The 20472-nt window shown below is 44.4% G+C and overlaps 2 protein-coding genes across 5 annotated transcripts in view; both read right to left on the reverse strand.

Moving 5' to 3' along the window:
- Positions 1-100, reverse strand: part of AP5Z1 (adaptor related protein complex 5 subunit zeta 1) — an 11650-nt gene extending 11550 nt beyond the window's left edge. For 2 of the 4 annotated variants that reach the window (XM_026083245.1, XM_026083243.1), the window contains exon 1: positions 6-100. In XM_026083245.1, coding sequence (XP_025939030.1) covers positions 6-46 — 41 coding nt within the window. In that variant the 5' untranslated portion in view covers positions 47-100. The remainder of the gene's footprint in view (positions 1-5) is intronic. The other 2 variants (XM_026083244.1, XM_026083246.1) reach the window with 2 other exon arrangements.
- An 11468-nt stretch (positions 101-11568) lies between these two features.
- Positions 11569-20472, reverse strand: part of FOXK1 (forkhead box K1) — a 69115-nt gene continuing 60211 nt past the window's right edge. The window contains exons 6-10 of the mRNA XM_026082971.1: positions 19718-19911; positions 18481-18596; positions 17495-17776; positions 14956-15183; positions 11569-12588 (exon numbers count right to left, since the gene is read on the reverse strand). Of these exons, the coding sequence (XP_025938756.1) occupies positions 12368-12588; positions 14956-15183; positions 17495-17776; positions 18481-18596; positions 19718-19911 (1041 nt within the window). The 3' untranslated portion in view covers positions 11569-12367. The remainder of the gene's footprint in view (positions 12589-14955; positions 15184-17494; positions 17777-18480; positions 18597-19717; positions 19912-20472) is intronic.

The following is a 20472-nucleotide window of genomic DNA, read 5'->3' on the forward strand; positions in this document are numbered from 1 at the left end:
GGTACCTCGCCTGCTTGAGGAAGCTCTCGGCCGCCGCCGTGAACATCCCGTCCCGCTGCTCCGCCGCCTCGGTGCGCCGGCAAAGCGGCCCCCCGGAGGAGGGCGGTCCGCACCGGGCCGGCTCCGGAGGGACGCGGCTGCCGCCGCACGAAGGTTCCGCCCGCCGCGCCGGCCCGGGGGAGGGGGCAGAGCTGCAGCACCGCCCGCCCTCGCCCCCCGCGGTGGGATCTTCCCCCTCCCCAGCCTCACTGCCCCCAAAAGGGGCGCTGGGGTGAGTATGGCCCTGTTTGAAAAAGAGGCTTTCTGAAAAGGGCAAGCAAGGGCCTTAAAAAAAAAACAAAAAACAAAAGCTGCTCAGCAGGTGGTCTGCGTAGCTTCCCAAAGGTTAAAAAGGCACTAACGTTTCCCCAATAAAACCCACCTCTCCTCCTCACTGCTAGTAAGGCAGCAGCCTTTCCTGCAGCRCTTTGCATCTGCCCCCGGGAAGGGAGGACATGGTGTCGCGCAGCGCGGCCCTTGGCCCTGCGGTGCCGTTCTGCCCTCGGCCGCTCGCTGGCCTGAGAGCGCGCGTGGACAGCGGGCCGCGGCCACCAAGGCACCGGCAATTCAAACAGATGCCAAAGAAGGGCTTTACAAAGACTTTAAATCGAACCTTCTTTAGGTGACAAGAGAAGGAAAATGTTAACTATTTAACCTGGGTAGATGAAGAAACATTTTCTGCCCTCAGCTATTTAAAGGAAACAATTACTATACATTACAGGAAGATATATTGAAGTGGTTTAACCTGCAAAATAACATGATGTTGCACGCCACGATAAAATGAAAGCTGGAGCTAGAGCTTGCAGCATGGTTTATGGTCCCCAGGGGAAGCATCACRGATCTCAAACACACGTGAACATATGTTTATTTCTGCTGTGGGTTCACAGTTTTCCAAATAACTGCCAAGCCTCAGGGCCAGACCTGGGGATCAAAAGGAGGGTGTCTGCGGACTCAGAGACCAAGGTGCCCAAACGCACACTTCCCTTCTCCATGATTCAGTGAAGATAATGAAGGGGGAAAATCCTTAAACATGGTGTCTCCTCACCTGCTATCTGCACGTACAATAGGAAAACCCCGAGACCAGCCATGCTGTGTCGCAGAAGACACTGCCCAGCGCAGCCGTGCAGACCCGAGTCCTCCCTCGCCGCAGCACCGCTGGACCCACGGAGGGTCACCAGCCTCGTCACCGACAYGGCGACGCAACTCCGGCCACCCTCCAAAAATCCGGGATTGCAAGAAAAACCTGCTCCCTTGCTGCGAGTGAAACAGTCAGCTCCGCGGTTATTGACTTTGCATCCCCATGAAGGGGCAGACCTCATCTGGCGCTGGCCAAAAGCCTCAAACGCGAGCAGTTCGCAACGAGAATGTGGCAGGCTCGACATCAGATGCAGAAATCTTAAACCCGCTGCAATACGATACGATAGTGGTGGTGTGCAGGTCAACCGCTCAAAAGGAGCAAGCAATTTCAGGGCATCTTCTCTTTCATATATAATTTTATTTCTGGTTATAGAAACAAATGCTAAGAGGAGAAGCAACACTCCCCAACCACATACATCAAATTAAGGTAACAGAACAGAACAGTTAAAATAAATGAAAAAAAAAAAGTAGAAATTTAAAACTTTGTTATAGCTTTAAAATATTAACGTTCTTGATACATTAGAAATCACATTCAGATCTCAAATTACCTAAAAAAAATGTATGGCTCCATATTTAAAAACAAAACAAAACAAAMAAACACTGTATCCCATTTGATACATGACAATGCAGGTCCTGCTCCGTGGACGCTGGTATCTCCCTTCTCCTCCGGTGAGCAGCAGCCTCCTCGGCACTACCAGGGCCTGTCCCACCCCGCTCGGGAGCCACACGTTCGGTGCGTGTCCTCAAGCATCTCACGGGGCAGCGCTGCGCCACGGCCAGAGAAAGAGGCCGAAATTCTCACCCATYGCCCCAGACGGAGCCTTCTCCCTTGGGATACACACCTGCTTTTTAAAAAGCACTGATTACGAACACAAGTCACAAAAAAATACTTTTGATATCAGCTGTAAAAAAAAAAAAAAAGGAAAGAAAAAAATCTGGCTGGAGGTGTCTTGTACAGGCAAAACCAGGAACTGAAATGCAAGCATGGCTTTAGGTCTCCCCCTCCCCTCCCTCCCCCCCACAAGATTCCTTAAATTAAGTGCCAAATCTATGTGAAAGGGGAAACGTTCCCCTCGAGATCTCTGTAGCAAAAACAGTCAAAGTTCTGTCAAACCATTGAGGTATTCCAGGGCCGCGTCGCACTGCTGCCTTCCCCGAAGGACCTGGCGGGAATGCGTCCACAGACAACCGGGGGGAGACACTTTTTTTTTTTTTTAAAGCAAATATTCCAAATCTGATTAGAACTTCCAGCTTTATCATCCATTGCTTGCATACGTGTTTTGAGTTATCTCTAAGCAGCCTTTAACAGTCCTTTGGAGAGCCGCAGGCATCAGTCAGCTGCTCCTCTCCGGCGCGCGGCGGCTGGCGAGCAGGCTGGGCGCTGCCGCTTTCATCACGGCGTGAACGGCATGCCCGGGTCCCAAGACGATACGCTGTCTCAGATGAATTCTGAATTTTAGAAATCATTCCATTTTTTAAACCATTCTGTTTTTCCATGGTTCACTGTTCTCCATACCAGTATATTTAAGTAAAACTTATACATTCTCTGTTTTTTTCATTAAAAGAAGATCTTACAAACAACGGTACTCTGGCTCCCTACACTTCAAGACCATTTGAGGGGGAAAGAGATATAGGGAGTTTAGGTTCACAGCAATTCACTTGCTACGGAGCCAGCTTGCCTACTTAGCAGCCTGTCCACATCCGAAGAGCGGCATATAAATCAGAACATCAGCATGTTCTGCAYCAGACTTTTAGCAGCAAGGTAATGAAACAGAAGGAAACCTCATTTTTCCTGCTTGATTTAAATCTAATGGTTTTTTTTTTCAGCTAACAGACATTTCTCCTCAACATTGCCCTTACCTCTAAGGAAGGGTCTGCTTTGGACTGCTTTAAACAGAACTGAGTGGGGCCGAAGTGAGACTGAACGGTCTAGATCACGAATAAGGTGCCAAGGTTAGGGCCAGGACGCTGGCTCYGAAGGGCGTTTGCTTAACTCGGTGGCAGACATGAAGCAGTAGTCAAATAGCAGGGGAAGTCTGGTTTTCACAAGGGCTTTTTTGTGCTGAGGAGGAAAGCTGTTTCCTTTCACCGGTCCTATTATGGTTACTGCCCTTATCACCAGCCTTGTCCTCCCTTAGGTATCAGACCCAACCACCAGATAGTCAGCAGAAACCTAGGAAAAGCATTCACTCTGGTCCTTACAGAGAAATACATTTCGACTTTTTTAAGAGAGCTTTTAGGATTAAGAAGCCAAGTATAATCTGCTTTTATGAATAAATCTCAGAAGGCCCAAGTGGGTCAAAATGCATGCTTATRCAAATGCAGTAATCTGCATGGAGTTAAACCAGGCCTGAAATTTGACTGACTAGGTAAAATTTACTCTCTGTGAATGGGAACATTAGAAAAGCGCTTATATATTTGTTTTTAAAGGGATATCTACACCTCAGGCCCCATAAAGAGAGACAGAAGTATCATAAAAGGAACACAATCTCACCACAGAGGAAAAGACACTATTTCATAGCGCCCCAGCGTTCGCTTACCCACCTGACAGACAGACAGGGAGCAATTCCTCGGCCWTAGAGCATCCTCATGGACCCTCAATTAATTTGTGTTAGAAATAAGGTCCCATTACTTACAGAGCGGAATCTGTAAAGAGCTTCCAGATACTGCATCTAGAGATAATTTGAGACTAGCAAGGATTCCAGCTTTCRTTAGTGCCATTTTGGGGGTTTCCTTGCCAGCAGGACAGCACGGGTTGGGGYTGCTGAACGCACGGCACTGCCAGAAGCAGGGCTCCTACGCAAGGAGGATGCAAGCACCAAACGGGCTCTTGTGCTCTGAGAGAGGAATGAAAGCAATCGCTGAAGTAAAGCTGCTTCTGCAGGCTGCCCACATTTCTTACAAAAATAGGTACATCATTCTTTTAGATTCAGTGCCTGGTGTGGGAATTTACCAACATACTGTATAAAAAGTCTGTGTAAAGTACCATTTAAGAGAAAGAAATAGTCATGGACCATTTATATATCTATATTTACACACACTCACACACACGCACGCACACATTAATAAATATAAAATTTATGCTTACACAGATCTAATTTAATATTCTCTGAAAAAAATATTTAAAAGGTTTCTTCCTTAGCTGCCACCCATGAATYGTCAATGGTTTCTTCTACGTTGAGAGCGAAGGGGTAGGCTTGGCACAACTACCCCCAGGCTCTGAAACTAAAGTGACATATAAGGAGAGGACCAGCCATATATTCTGAAGGGTTTTAATTTAGGGTCGGTAAATTGAAAAGGTATCAAAAGAATTTTCAGAAGATTTCATAAATACAAAGGTTAAAAGTCAAGTTGATTAAAATTTTGGAATTTAAATATAGTGCTCCAAGAAAAGCTAGTATTTTTCAAAATGTCTTGCTCAGTCCAAAGTAAAATGTTCATTGCCGTATTACTGCTCCGTGAAAGACCGAATCTAAGAGAGAAAGCCCACCCTCGCAGCTAGATGTTTTCCACTTTTGATTACTACATATGTATATATACACATCTGTGTGAACAAGCTCATACTCTGTCCTGCGTATAATGCACCTAGCAAAGACGTCTGGTGGTCTAACTAGTTACAGTCAAATTGCCACTAGACAGCCGCATATAGCGAGACGCTCCAACACCAAGTCACAGCTGCGTTTTCATCAGATACAGACCAAAATGCCAGAAAGCATCACATCCCAATCTCATCAGTTCTAGCGCTCCAGATGACCTTGTAGTGTAACTATATTCTGCAGCATGACAACTGGCTCCACAGCAAGCTACACTTTACAGCAGTAGTGTATGCTATAGAAATAGCAGCTTTGAAATATTTTTTTCATCCAGAAGAAAACAAAAAGTTACAAAACTGAAAAATCTGTTCTTTACTTGCAACCTAACACAGCTTCTCACCAGATACAGACCTTCAAGCAATGGCATTAAGTTAGGACCTAGATTAAAAGGACTCTGGAATGGATAGAAACAACTACAAACAGAGGAAAGAAATTGTGAAAGGAGAGCAGGAACAAGAGCTATCTGAGAGGCTGGTTGACATAGAAAGACAGATTATTTGCTGCAGGGTGACATCTGCAAACGCAAAAGCTCAATGTACTGTAATGACAAAACTAGGAAGCTAGTCGTGTTCCTTTTAGAGGTTCATTCTTAATGCCCAAGTCCAGCTTACTAGCAGCAGGACTAAAAACAACCCATCAGATTTTGGATCAAGATAGAAGTTCAAAGTAAAGCCCCACATTGAATTGAAACTATCGTTTGCTAAGGTAAAGCACAAGACATTTATAGAAGTGATCAGCACCCCTCAAGCACTGCTTCCTGTTCAAAATGCTAGAAGACCCCATTTGGCACTCTTTCTTGGAAGAGAAGGACGAGCTGGTTGCATATGTACAAATGCAACACAGAATATTTACAGGTCATTTTGCTACTCCATTTCTCATACTATACTCAGAGCAGTTGAACATGAGTCAGCAGCGTGTCCTTGCAGCAAAGGAGACCAACCATGTACTGGGCTGTACTTTCAGAAGTGTAGCCAGCAGGTCAAGGAAAGTGATTTGTCTTCCACTCCATTCAGCATTTGTGAGACCATATCTGGAATGTGTGACCAGTTTTGGGTTCCCCAGTACAAGACATACACTGACATTCTGGAGCAACTCCAGCTGATGCCTTGGGGGCTTGAGCACACTGAATTCAAGGAGAGACAGAGAACCAGGTTGGTTTGGACTTGAGAAAAGAAGGCAAAGGTGGAAATCTTACTGGTGTCTTCAACTACCTAATAGGAGGGGGCAGAGAAGGCAGAGGTGCACAGTGACAGGACAAGAGGCAATGGACACATGTTGCAGCACACAAAGTGCTTTTTAGATATACAGAAAGTGTTTTCACCATGTGGGTGGCCAAACACTGGAACTGGGACCAGAAGAGTTGTGGAACCTCCATCTTTGGAGATATTCAAAACTCAACTGGACAAGGCCATGGACAACCTTATCTGGTTGGATCTGCTTTGGGCAGGAGGCTGTAGCAGAGACTTCCAGAAGTCCCTTCCAACCTGAGTTATTCCATGATTCTAGACACCTACAACTGGCCAAAAGCAGAGGCACAACAGAGAGCTAGAAGATTTCATCTTACCTAGTATTGCAGTTTTATGTAATTTATGTTCATCACAGTGAAACTGTGATTTATGAGACATAGTTTAAACYTGAGAAACAAAGAGGGGAACAACCATCTAGTAAGGATTTAATCCTTAAATGCAATAATCTTGAAGAAATGCTTCCGATCCTCAAGTGAAAGGTACAGAAGTTTAACTATTGCTAGATTAGTTCCTTGTCATCCCAGATCCATACRCCTAGGTGCAGTAGGGAAACTCTTCTCCTTTCACTCTGCATTCTGACATTCATCCACACACTGACATGTGTTAAGGCAATACCAAATAGTTCATTGAGAAACCCCCTTGCTAATATGGAGGAAAAGCTSCAACTCCAATTTAATGCCTCCAGCAGGCAGTGAATAATGTTCCACATCACACTACACGAAAGCTCAGGTTAGCTGCTCTCACTTGCTTACGTATTGGTCCCCAGCCTTTTGTGCTTCAAATTTTATTTTACTGCCAGCTTTTCCCTACTGAAAAAGGGGAAAAAGCGTGGAAGTTGACTCTGAATAGCAGTTGCAAGTCGGTAACAAGTGCTCTGACAAGGCAGATGTCTGAGGCACATGTGAAACCAAGTTAAAGAAACAAAACCCAAAAAACCTACTTGTGTACAGCCTACTACCTAATGCTAATTCAGCCATTAACATCTTTACTAATGATGCTTAATATCAACAAGCAAGAGGCCTGACAGACAAGAGTTTTCCCCCTCCCCAGGAAAAACAGAGGCAGATCATAGCATTGATTTTAGAAGCGCTGTAAAGGCCTCAGGTGTCGTTTAACTATTTCTTCCTTCCCATAAAGCTTTAACATGGCTCTGTGAAAGCACTTGCTTGAACAAGCTGTGCCCAACAGTTCAACATTTCTAAAACATATAACGAAAACTAAAAATAAGGTAGCCAAATTGACCCCTTTCAACCTGCTCTGGAGCCCCACATATCCCACACATTTTCATCCTTGAATCCTCTTTCAGCATAGCTGTGGGCAGGACTTAATGCAAGGTGCTGCTCCTGCCAGTGAATACAGATGACTGGATGTGCTACAAGGGACAGCATTAATGCTGGGGGGGGGGGGAGTGAGGGAGAAAGGAAGAAAGAGAGGAGATGAAAAGAATATATGAGCTAATCATGAACTTCATTTCTGTGCTCAGTACTGTGCTGTGTTATCACTAAATCAGACCACACTGATCTCACTGTAAAAAGCTCCCTGTATCAAAAGAGTCAAGGTCAAGACAAAACAGTAACTAAGTAATTCTGGTAGAATAAAACCAAGAAAAACTGCATTCAGCTTTTGCAAATTGAGGCAACAGAAGTTGCTATAAACTGACTGCAATCAAAATGAAATTAATCTGCCATTGCCTAAGATGAGAAAAATAACAAAAAGAAACACAAAAAAAAATTCAACTTGTTTTAAAAATCCAGTTTTTAAGTTTTCACAGGCCCAATTTATAGCAGATCAAATACTTGACATGCCATGACCTTTGTTATCCACAGAGCAGAAGATGATAGCGTAAGATGATCCCCCTCAAGCCTGCATCAATTAATATAACCGAGGACATGAGATGCAACTCTTAGGCAAGAGAGTCTTAGATGACCAAATTTAGATTAAACCAAGTACTCCAAAGAACCATTAAGACAGCATTTTCTTTCTAGTTGAAAGCCTCATTCTACATACCATCACCTCCTGTGATGTTCCTCTCCTTTCACTGTTCTCTGTAGTGCTCAAAACTGAAAGCCTGGAGAATCAGGACTGATACCTGGTATGAGAAGAGTTGTGCCACTAGGAAGAAACAAAATGGAAACAGACTTCAAAAAGTTTCAAATTGGAGACTTCATTTAGGACTTTCAACTCAGCACAAAATTTAGTGGTTCCAATTTCCAGTTAGAAATGGAAACTGGAAAGACAGCTACAATTTATTTATTTATTTATTTATTTATTTTTTAAAAAAGTGATTCCAAGGGTTTCTCTGGGGAAAGACATTGTATTTCTTGCATGTAAAAACAGCTAACACAGAGTCACTATTCTGTGACTGGAACACTGATGAAGAGGGAAATCAGGTTAGAGTATGCTGGAATGAAGGAGCATTTGAATGCAGCAAAGAAAGAAACAGCTACTTGTTTTTCAAAATGACCCTTGAGTTGCACTGGACTTAATCTGAGGAAATCAAGTCAAGTAACAGAAACGCATGAGTCATGGTCAGCTGAAATGATACAGCTTGGAAAAGCAAAAGCAGAAATCCAGAGTCTCCTGTTTGAATCCTGGACACAGACAGCAACCAGTCAAATACTTTCTTTTGATTAAAGAGGGCCTGCCTACTCTTTTGGGCATACTGACTGCAACCTTCAAGGAGAAAAGGATTAGTAAAATGACAGCCATTTCTAAATGAAGAGCCAATAAAATTCTGGAAACTTCTAGCCTCATCCTTCCACCCACAAAACTGCTATTTAAATTTGTCCGTACACTGAATTTCAACAAGTGTCTGATCCAACTAATATAGACTTGCTTTTTCTTTTTTCCTTTTTTTTTTCCCCACCTCTCTTCAAGGTAGTAAACTGATCAACTTCTTGAAAAATATCAAAAATACAGGAAACAGGACAGATTTTATTGGTGTATTTATATTCTCCTGTATTTTAAAGGTCTGAAAAAGCCTTTAAAAGAGGATTCTGAAAGGTATCTAAGCAAAATGATCTCCAGAGATCCTAAATTATTCCATGATACAAAAATAAGCGAGACAGCTCTAAGCTGTTCCTCTCATTTCTGTAACTTGCCGCTTTCTGAGCTGACGTTCTGCRGGAAGGCCATCACTAGCAGCTACGGGGGGTCCTTCTCCTTCTGCTTTCCGAAGCACGCTGCCTTCTGCACTGGGCGCTGTGTTAGAAGAATTAATCTGGAGGCCTGAAATGAGATGTACCAGATGAGGACCACATTTCTCCATAGCCCTCTAGAGGATTTTTAGCAAGAACCGTTACTTTGCCTAATATCAGGCAACGCTGTACCTAGATAAAAAATCTTTTCGAGTGGCATCGCGCTTCCTATCATAGAGGGAGAATGTGCCAGACTGACAGAGCAGAAGTCTAACAGGATGAACTGACAGCTCCAGGTACCCAAGCAGAATGGGTAAACGGGTTAAATATACTTGCTTATCGTTAACTCGCAATTTAAGCACCAGGCATTGTGAGCCACAAGAGGGAGACTGAAAAAGTATTATTCTGTTCTAAACGCTGAGGAGGCAAACGTATACACTCAAGCTGTGGATGGGCTTTTAGGAGGTATCTATAAAGCAGCAACTAGTTTCTGAAAACATCACGAGTCAGCTGATGTATTTCTACGGTGATGTATTAGTTTACAGAAGTTCAGGGCCTGCCTAATTATTTAGACTTTTTGAAAGAAAAAAAATGCAGGGGTGGGAGGGACCCCAAAAACCCCACTTTGGCAGCTTCACGTCCTGAACAGCGTTCTGTTGGTTGCTCTTCTTGCGCTGACTCACCTAACATACAGGAAAACCAAGTAATCTTCTCTTTCAGTAAAGCTCGATAACCTCAGGGTCGTTTCAGAGGCATCTAAAACAGCATTCACCCAAAATCACTGGTTCGTCATAGATAAACTATGCTGCACTCTCACTCACATATGTTTTCTTGAAGTCCGTTTTAATAGAATTCTGGTTTTGAAAAGGCTTCAGAAGAGGCAGAACTAATCCATGCGCTTTTTCACTCTGCCGCACCTAGACTTCCTAGGAGAAAAGGGAACCTGCAGGCTGGCCTGCTTCAATGATGCTGCGGTCGGTAACAAYCCTCATTCACAAAATCATTTCAAAGTACTAAAATCCCATCTAATAACTTGTCACTAACGGCACACACCTAAATTACAAGGACTAGCTGTAGATAAATGAACCGTCCTGAATACTTTGTGTGCCTCTAACAGTGGAGTTTAACCGCAAATCACGAGCCCAAGAAATTCTTTCCTTCTTTCAGAAATATTTCTCACAAAACAGTTGACTTGAAAATAAAACATTCCTGGGTTTTATCCAAGTGGCGGGACTCGCCTATTCAATAGAATTTGGCAAAGAGAAAGGAAACAYAGAACGGAACAAGTGATACCAGCTGTTACCTCTTGGATCTCCTTCCCTCTCCCCAAATTCTAGCAGGCATTAAACTGTTGTGCTTTACTCCCCGATTCCCATGGACGTGCTGACAGCATCATTCACTGCAGTTTGGGGAAATCTTTTCACCACGGTTATACGGCAGGTTTGCTTCTCTCTGCTCTGGAATAGTACTGTCAGTCTGGACAACAAGACAATAACCCCACAATAAATCAGTACAGGCAGAGGGGGAACCTACAGAAGACATCTCCTCCATGCTAAGTCTCTTTTGCCATTACCAAAGCCATAAAGTTTTCCAAATTAAAAGATATCTGCTGTGTAGCCAGAAGACAAGTTAGCCAAAGGGATCAAACGTGTAAAACTGAATGGGTGACCTGGAGGCTAAGGAGAGGCTGATTTCTTTGCCAGTCACACGGCATGTCACGCACACCCACTGCTCCACATGCTTCAAGTGACTCAAATCTGCTCGACTTGTAAGAGGTACTGCACATACAGAGCCTGGAATATAGTTGAAGTAAAAGCCTCCTCCTACTGGCCAACCAAACATACGTTACCAGGAGTGAGGGGAGAGGGAGTCGGGGAATGAAAGAAAACCCCAAACAGGTTTTCCAAACTGAACTTGAAGATGCCCAAATGACTTTTCCCTCACAGAATATAAAAGGCCTCTTCATCCTCGGTTTCTACGTACTTACAAAATTTGTATTAAATACTGTCCGTGCACTCCGCTGCCTCTCACCCCAGCACTTAACCTCCCTCTCAGTAGCGTAACACTGGAGCCTGGCTGCTACCCCCGTGGCAGAGGGTCAGAGACAACCCTGGCCTTCTGACCACTGCCCAGACAGTTTTCAAGACAGGGGACCATGCTTCTAGCAGGGATGAAAGCAGACCACTTTAGTGCAGAAGACCGACTGGTATTTTCTTAGGTTCGCAGAGACAATGTCTTCAATCTCCAAAGCTAGTTTTGAACAAACCCTAGTTAGTGCTCCAGCACGGAACGTGAGCACAAAGAAAATCAAATGCACCCAGAACGTTTCAGAGACGCCCATCCCCACGTGACCCTCAGTCATCAAGATACTTTGGCTGTTGTCCAGAGCAAGTGATGAATAATGGTAAGAAAACATTGAAGGTACAAAACCCTTTGTTTTTAATTTCTTTTCAGGAACCAAACTAATACAGTTCCTCGGTTATCTTATTCTCCCTCAGAGGGAACGGAGAGAAATTGCATTCAGAAATCCAGGTGGTTGAGCTGTGCAACTCTTCCTCCTGAATCCCCACATAAATAAACATTCATTCATATTCAGAATTTTTCTATTAAAAAAAAAAATCATTCTGCCTTTTTCTTTAAGCTTGGTACCATGTTTCTTTAATGCTGTTGTTGTGAGATACTGCACCCATCTTTCAGCATTTGATTGCCTTAGGTGGCCCTTTTAAATGGTCCTATGTTTCAAAGCTCTGAGAAGCAGAGTATTAAGGCATAGAAAATGAGGAGTTTTCTTTCCAGGGAGCAGACTGTATCTGTGTTACATTCCTTTAGATGCTGAACTGCAAATCTCATCCCCTTGGAGCCAAAAGGGGAAAAGACAGTTTAAAAAAAAAAATCCCAGCAGTCATACAATCAGTTGTCTGTATATTTTTTTGAATCTTAAAAAAAAAAAAAAAGGGAGGAAAAATATCCCATAGGTAAAGACAGAACAGAGTTCCAGGTATGGGTTCTTGGGAGGGTTTTTTCATTCTTTTTGGCACCTTGTGATTCTAACAGCTGTTGACCTCCCATTTAAAAAAATCTGACTTTAAAAAGAGCTTTTTATTCTCTATGTTTCAAGCTGTTACAGTTGTGGTTTGTTTTCTTGAAAGCTGCTTTAGGGGCTGCTGCCATCCCATGCCCACCCCGCACCATGCCAGCTCCTCCCACCGGTTCTTCATTCACTGGTTGCCTGTCCTTGTGGCATTGCAGATGTGATGACACCAGTTTGGGCTGGGACTGCTCCGCTGGGCTCTTCAATCCGGGGTCTTTTGACTTCGGGTTCACTGGAAGAGGCTGCTGCTGTCTCTTCGGTCCCCGTCTCGCATACCCGGCTGACTACAACAGGAGTGGACGAGCTGGCCTGTGCTGCAAGAAGCTGCAATGGATTTGTAAGAGCTGGGAAGTGGGACAAGAGAGAGAGTGAGAGAGAGAAAAGCGCATTAATGTGACAAAGTACCCCAAATGTTTGCCATTCCAGAAAACAAGAAAACAAAACCACAGGCAAATGTGATAACTGGCGCATATTCAAGGGTTGCTCTCAAATCCATTTTGTAAGGCTTGCTAGCCTTGTCTCTCTCTCCCCAGGTCATTTCAGCTTTGTACAAGTTTACCAAACTGGCAATACCCCTTTCATGGGAGAACCTTCTTTCCATCCGTTATCAAAGAAGGCATTGCCAGCTAAGCACTCATCGCCACATGGGGAGGATCAATCCTCTGCTAAAGTTACAGCACAACTTTTCTTCAGGAGGTAGTTCTCTGACCACCTAAAGTCAAAACCTCTTGCAAGCTACTACATCTGCCTGCTGCACCTTTGATTTAGAGGGACCACTTTAGCCTCTCCGAGGCTGCCAGTAAGAAAGCCAAGGGGGCAGAGCTTGCACAGTAAGAACACCAGCCTTCTGGGAAACTAGATTACAGTCCAAACACCAACTGTATTGACATCTCGCTTGTAAAAGGGCAGGAAGGTTTAACAACTTTTGATTTGTCTGGAGTAACTGTTCCCATCAGAACTGGGATTAGAACTCAGGAATTTTTGGCTCCCAACCTTGTATTCCAGTACCGACAAAATCTCTCACCCTCCCATTAATAAAAGTGGTGAGAAAAGAAGTTAGTTTAAGTAGTGACCCTGTGTAAAAATGTCTACAATTCCTAGTTCCAGACGGAGAATGTGCTTACACACTGGCTTTGGCACACAGCGCTACTTGGAAAACAAAACACATGCAGTTTTTGGACTCCGCATCAGTAGGAGAGGCAGCCAAAGGGGACTCAGGAGACAGCACATCCTCTGCCCTCCAGACTGATTTGCAAGGGATGGAATGACAGAACATTGATGGTGTGTTCACTGTTAAGTGCATCAAAAAAAGGAGCCCTAGGATAAATAAACAAAGGAAACAGAACAAAGGCCTTCACAGCCCAGCAACTTCCACCAAGGCATGGGAAGGAGGCTGTACAGTATCAAGAGGATGAAGGAAAAAAAMCAGGGCACAAATGAGGGCAGTCACCAGTTACAATTCAGCAACTGACAGAGAACCTAAACCAAACAGTTGAAGAGACGTTAACTCCATACAGCCAAAAAGTCGAGAGACCCAGGCTTCATTTTGTCTACTAGAAAATTCACTACCACTTACTAAAAACTTAGATGTTAGCAAAATACTTCCAATTTGATGAAAGAGCGCTAAACAAATTTTAGTGATATTAGCATATCATAGCATGAATATAAAATAAAAAAAAATCTTCTGATTTCAGATTAGACAAACAGTACTGTGAGGCAGCAGCAACTCCACCTATCTGATCTTATTTAATAGTATCTCAGTTGCACAAAAGCCTTATCACTATTATTTCTCCATTGCTTCAAGAAGATCCTTGCAATTCAAGAACAAAGCAGGCAAACCTAGGACTAGACCAGGAGGAAAATCCTGTAGAAGCACTCATATTCTGCCTTAAGAAAGCTGTCAAAAGCCCACTGAGGCCTTTCACTTCGAGCCTTCTGTAAGCACCAGCCTGGGACAGCAGAGGTGCTTACACTCTCATCAGAAAGAAGGGCAGTCAGAAGCCTGGATTTTACCATCCCCAGTCATCATCCTTAACTTGACAAAACCTAAGGTGCTGAGCAAGCATAAAAGAGACTGCCGAGAGATAGCTAGCATGGAATTTTAAGAAACAGACTTCACAAGTGACTACAATACATCCTTGTATATAAACAGTCCTATATTTGTTCACCTACCTGATGAACAAGGTCTTATTTGTCTCAAACTCTCAGCCCTTAAGATGGGAAAGTACAAGTCATTTTCTTAATATTCTATGGAGTCAGATTTCATGATACTTAAAGAGCACCAAGGAAATTTTATTAGGCATACTGAAAGCAAAGGTTGTTTGTCAGAGGAAAACAAAAATAAGGCTCAATACAAGAATCACTAACACTTTCAACGAGTAAGTCTCAAAAGGTAGAGTATCAGAAGTAATACATGCATAGCCAAGGACACGGAAAGAGACTGGATGTTTCAGAAGCAATGTTGCAGATGGAAAACTTCTCCACTAAGGAAAATTGAGCAAACAAAGGTGGATGGGGTCAATGCTTAATTTGTTAGGGTATCTACCACTGACATTTACGGCCACAGAGGTTGCAGAGTGTACAACCTTGGAGTCAGACACACACATAGTGACTTGCATAGCTAAGAAGGGAAAACACTCACAAACTTTATACGTTAACTGCAGAGCTTGGAGAGCAATCGTAAACCAGAGAGCAATGGAAACATAGCATACCATAAGCACTGCCGGTGATGCTGTTGGTGGGGACAGCATGTTTCCCATTCTGGGTGACTGCCCGCACAGGGAGCTGATGCTGTCCGATGGTCACTGGAGCTGCCTGCTGAAGGATCGTGACTGTCTGTCCTGGAACACCCTGTGCCATTTGACTGGCGACTGTCTGAATAACACGGCTGGCCGTAGGTATCGTGGCAAATGCAATTGTTGGTTTTTCATCCATGCCTACTTGAAGAGTAGAAAAAACATTCACCATCGGGCTGGCTTAGGAGCAGTCTTTCTTCTCATTAACATTTCAGCAGTAATACCTACCCCAAGCTCACAAATGTGAGAACCCCCCCAGCACTACAAAGTCACTTGCCTTTGACGTGTCCCATAGTTTATGCAGTGGGAATGGAAAGCATCGCTCCTCGGGGCAAGGCGGCTTAGTCGCAAGAGCAACACATTTGGGCTCCAAGGAGCTGAGGGTGTTCCTAGAGGCCTAATCCTGTGAGAGGTGCCCAGAACTCTTTAGGCAGGATCAGGCTCTGCACACACCTTTTCTGTGGGCTGATTCATACAGAGTGGTCAGCYCTGAGAAGGCAAAGGTTCATTCACCCTGCTCATTAGGGGAAGGACACTGCAATCAGGGACATAACAGGGAAGATCAGTCCCTCTGAAATGCTTGTTTTGAAGCATATCAGGTCAGGGATAGATAACTGAAAACACTAAACTCCTATCACACATGTACTCTATCAATATTAGCAACACATTTTCTTACAGCATAAGCCACCCAGACAAAGAAGACAGAGMAAAAAGAAGAAAAAAAAAGATCAAGGTTATAAACTTGACCCTTTGTCTTCAAAAGGCCTCTTCTCCCTTATTTGCACATTGTAACTGCGATACGGACAAGCAGTCACTGCAACATAAGCTATGAGATTTCCCCAATTACATGTCAATTGGCCTGATTCTCAATACCACACAGCAGGAGAAGCCATTCGGATCTCAAACAATGCCTGCAGCCAAAAGCCTGCATCAGCTTGCTGTCAGGCCCGCACATGGGTCGATTCACAAGGAGGCCTTCCCATGACTGCAAGCTTTTGCCAGCTATGGAGACACAGGAAGAAACCAGAGGGCCGGGGAAAGCCGAGTCCCTGGGCAGAGATCACTGAGAGCACTCAGAATCACATATTTCACTTCCCAGGGAAAGCAAGGGATCAGTTCAGCAGGTTGCAAGACAAGTAAGGGATCAATTCAGCAGCTACAAGACAGCCTCCTGCTGGGCACRCATGAGAAGAGACCCACTCCTCTCTTCCAGTGGCTCTGTAGGTCTCAAAGCAATGAAGGCAGATGGGAAGCACAAATTCATTAGGCCTGCAGAAAGGGAAGACTTGCTTTCCCATGTCAACATTAGAAGACCACAGGAGTGGTGTTAGATGGGACAGTAAGCACTGAGCTGGCACCTGCAGGCATGCTGATGGGAGGCAGGGAGAGAAAAGGCAAGGAAAACTGAGAGATTAGGAAAGAAAATGGAGCAACCAGGAAAAACACATGGAAGGTAGAGACTAAAAAAGGGGATGAGAGGGAACAGAAGATGTACAAGTAGGGAAAGAAAGAATTACAGCAAGAACTAGTGAGTGAAAGAGGGGAACAGGTGACGAATAGGCAGCTGCTGTTGATGCTTCAGGAACACGGATAAGATCAACACAGGAATTTCAGGAGAACGTGAGCGTAATTCAAGCAGGATAACCACTGCTGAACTAAAAATGCCAGTGACTGTGSTATTACTGTATGGAAAGGTCTTTATAATTTCTCCATTCCCTTAGAGAAGAACCATTGCCACTGCCCACATAAAAGCAATAACTAGTCTTGCGGCACTGCTGGTGCAACACATGCATCTGTCTTGTCGCACTATGCCATTCTGAAACATCCAGCAGACAAGGTGTTGTCTAGATGACAGGAAGAGAAATTATTTTTTATAGTTTAACTCAATAAATCCCCTGAGGCTGGAATTTCCAGCTTAGGAAAAAAGGGGCCTTTGTTGTTACTGGCTTTTGAAGATTACTCTAATGGGGCACAGCCTGCACTTTCAGCAGTACACCCTTTCCCCCTAGGAAACCAGGCCCACGGAAGAGAAAGGCAGCCATTTATTGCCAAGGTTATCCTGAAGCAGAGAGTTGCAGCCTTTCCCATGTCATCTCTTCTGGCCAGATAAGCATACGTTTTCACGGTGTACCCAACAGACCAAATCACAGGCATAATATGAGCATTGGGGCTAATACTTATATCTGAAGCACTACATGTTATTTCAGCCTCCAACAAGATCTTAGATTTGTGTGTCCCCCTTCATCTCCCATAGGGGACAAAGGAGCATATTTTTTCCTGCTTACTTGTGGAAAGATCAACTGGTTGAGCTCTTACTTGGTTTACTTTTTACCTGGAGACATCTTTTATCAAGGACTAACCACTCGGTGAATGAAACAGCTGTTTGACCTTCCCATCCTCCCCTAAGGCCCACTCAAACTACATTAGTCAAGTAGCAAGGGAGGTGAAAAGCTACCTCGGTGGTCACCAGCTAAGTCCAACACTGCTCCTGCAGCTTCATGAGCTCCTCCTGCTGTGCCCTGATTCGTGAGGATGTATCCGTTTGCAGAGTTTGCAGAGGAGGTCACAACTCGGACCATTGTAACAGTGGGAGCTTGTTGAACTACGTGAATTGCATGACATGAAGGCTGTTGAGAAGTCACTATTGATGCTGGCATGTAGGCGACTGGTTTGGCCACCAGAGTAGATGGCCGGGGAGGAACAGCCATAATCACTGGCTGGGCACTGACTGGAGATCCTAAAATGCAAGAAACATACATTAACAGGAGAGGGAAAAAGGCCTCCACTTCTTACCTATGCAGTTCTGATCTGTAATACTCAGTGCTGCAGCATTGGCAAGAGGTGCCAAAAATGCTACCTTCAATCTCACATTTCCTAATTTACCAAAAAAAATAAAAAAAATAAAAAACAACCCAAACCACTTGCAATCTGAGCACAGTTTGTAAACAAGAAACACAATATGCACAAAAATATGAGGTTTTACCTAATAAGCTTTGCCTTCCAATTGCAATGGAAGGATCCTATGCACAAGATCAGTTACAGGACAGCTGACAAGCTGACACAGTTACCAGGGCTTAACGAATTACCAAGGCCCTGACCACAGCACCATGGAGCTCTGGGCAGGCAAGCTGATTTTATGAAGAAGTCCAGCAAAGTAGTCCAAGTGAGCTATACTCTGCTGTGGCTAGTCTGCTGTCAATTCCCCAAATCCACTTAGTTTAAGGTGAACTTATGGGCTTCTACGCCTTCCTTTATCTCCTCCCCACCACCCAAAGACTAGCAAGAAAGAAACAGTCTGAAGCCATGTAAGCATCATCTGTCTCCAACAACAAAGCGGAAAGAGAGGAGACTGTTATCCTCCTATAACCGACTGGCCTGCAATGTACCCAAAATTGCACCCAGTGGAATGAAACACATCTCTGTGAAATGAGAACTACTCACCAGGTGCACTTTGTGAATACCGATACTCTGGAACTGAGGCTAATTTTGACCCAAAGTCATGATCGTGTGGAATGGGTGAGCCCTCCCGCGACAGGCACTCTGGAGTCTGTAGGCCACTAGAGTGAGGGGACAGCAGGCCAGGGTGAGTAGGGGAGGCGGGAGCGCTCCTGCAACACCAGAACGTAGTGTTGGCAAGTGTAGATGCTTTTTGACCACAAGACAGCAGCAGAGAACAAGTTATCCCCGATACAGGATCCTCTAGGAGGAGGACAGCCATTTTTCCGCACTACCCACTACAGCCTTGTCAGGAGGAGTTGAAAGGTACAGAATAACCTTGCACACGCACTCTAGCACCAAATGCGGCTGCATTATTCGCTGCTGAAAGAAACTGGACCCTTCAGAGCATGCTTAAGGTTGAGACTTCCACTATGGATAGAGAAGCTGAAAGTGCCTCATGTCTGGATTTTAAAATTTCAGGCCACTCTCAAAGAATCTTTGTAAGTATTGAGTGAGATAGGGAGAGAAAGAGGAAGAAAGATGCAAAGTAGGTGTAAGCGTCTGGCCCCACATATGGGGGAGACAGATCTCCCCTTGTCTGCCCCTGTTTTCAAGGAGACGGAAAGGAAGCAAGGTGTGGGAGGAGTGTTACGTGAAACGGCTCCAGCCCGGGTTCGATTGCAAGTCTCAACCCCGCAGCTCCAGGGCGCAGAGAAAGTTGCTGCATGCTGCTCCTCTTTCATAGTTACACCACCGACGGGAGGAGGAGCTGCACAGAACCCCCCCGCTTCACCGCGCACAGCCACAACGAACATGATGCTCCCTACAGGAGAGTGTCTCAAATACCACCACCGCCAAAATAAATAAATAAATAAATAAATAAATAAATAAATAAATAAAATTTCCACATCTAAACCCAGCTTTCCTGAAATGAAAGACTGGCATCCCAAAACATTTACTCTAGTGGTAACTGTTCTGAACTTCTTTGAAATTGTGCCAAAACAGATATACTATTTGGTGCATTTTTGTTGTTTGGTTCTGTGGTGTATTTTTTTTTTAATCTTTTTTTAAAGCTTAAGAAGTCAGAACGCTTTTTCGATTATGCCTCAGGACTATCTAACTATATCACCACTCAAAACTATAAACAGAAGTAAAGTTTGCTCACTGTACTTCAGGAGAGGTTTTTGTTCGTTTTCTTTGCAATGAATTTGGCAGCGAGATTAGAAGAAGCTGAAGTTACCTGGAGGAGAGAGGCCCAAAAGGTGTTCGGAAGCAGGACACTCCTCTTTGCCTTCGTTTTCTAAATGCCTGCTCCACTAGCTTGGCTTCAGAGGCAGGGTCAATTCGCCAAAAGGAGCCCTTTCCCGGCTCCTCCTGAGAGCGTGGGACTTTAATAAAGTAACGGTTCAAGGAGAGGTTGTGCCGAATGGAATTCTGCAGGAAGCAGAGGAATGAAGTGATTATTTTGCCACAAGAAAGCACATAACGAAGACATACAGGCTTCACCACACAGCCTGGAAGAATAAAACATCCCCTGTCAGAATCTGCGTTAAAGACAGAAGCAAGTCACTCACACAGCTCCAAAGTCACAGGGGAACTGCAAGAGAAAACCTAGAGAAATAAGTCAAGCACAGAGTTTCTACTAACCATGCAGGAAGACGGATTTGCTTGGTACCTGTACGATCACTTAGACATACCTCCAGAGCCAGGGAGTGCAGCAGCTACGCTGTGGAAAGAAACGGAGGAAGATCTTTTGCTGAAGCAGGGGGAAAGAACTGGAAACCATGTCAGAACTCACTCAAAAGGCAGATTTTATGCTGGGCTAACTGCTTACCCGCCAAACGATCGCCGGGGTGCCTGAACATGCCCTGAAGGACACCGCATCTCGTGGTAATCATAATGCAGGCCAGCCTACATGCCTTCAGCTAGCTATCTCCGAGGGGAATCCATTATCTATGTGGCACCAGCCTAGCACTGTACAGCTCTGCAGATGTT

This window comes from Apteryx rowi, unplaced genomic scaffold, assembly GCF_003343035.1.
Source record: "Apteryx rowi isolate R43461 unplaced genomic scaffold, aptRow1 scaffold_6, whole genome shotgun sequence".
In the NCBI taxonomy this organism is placed as follows: Eukaryota; Metazoa; Chordata; class Aves; order Apterygiformes; family Apterygidae; genus Apteryx; species Apteryx rowi.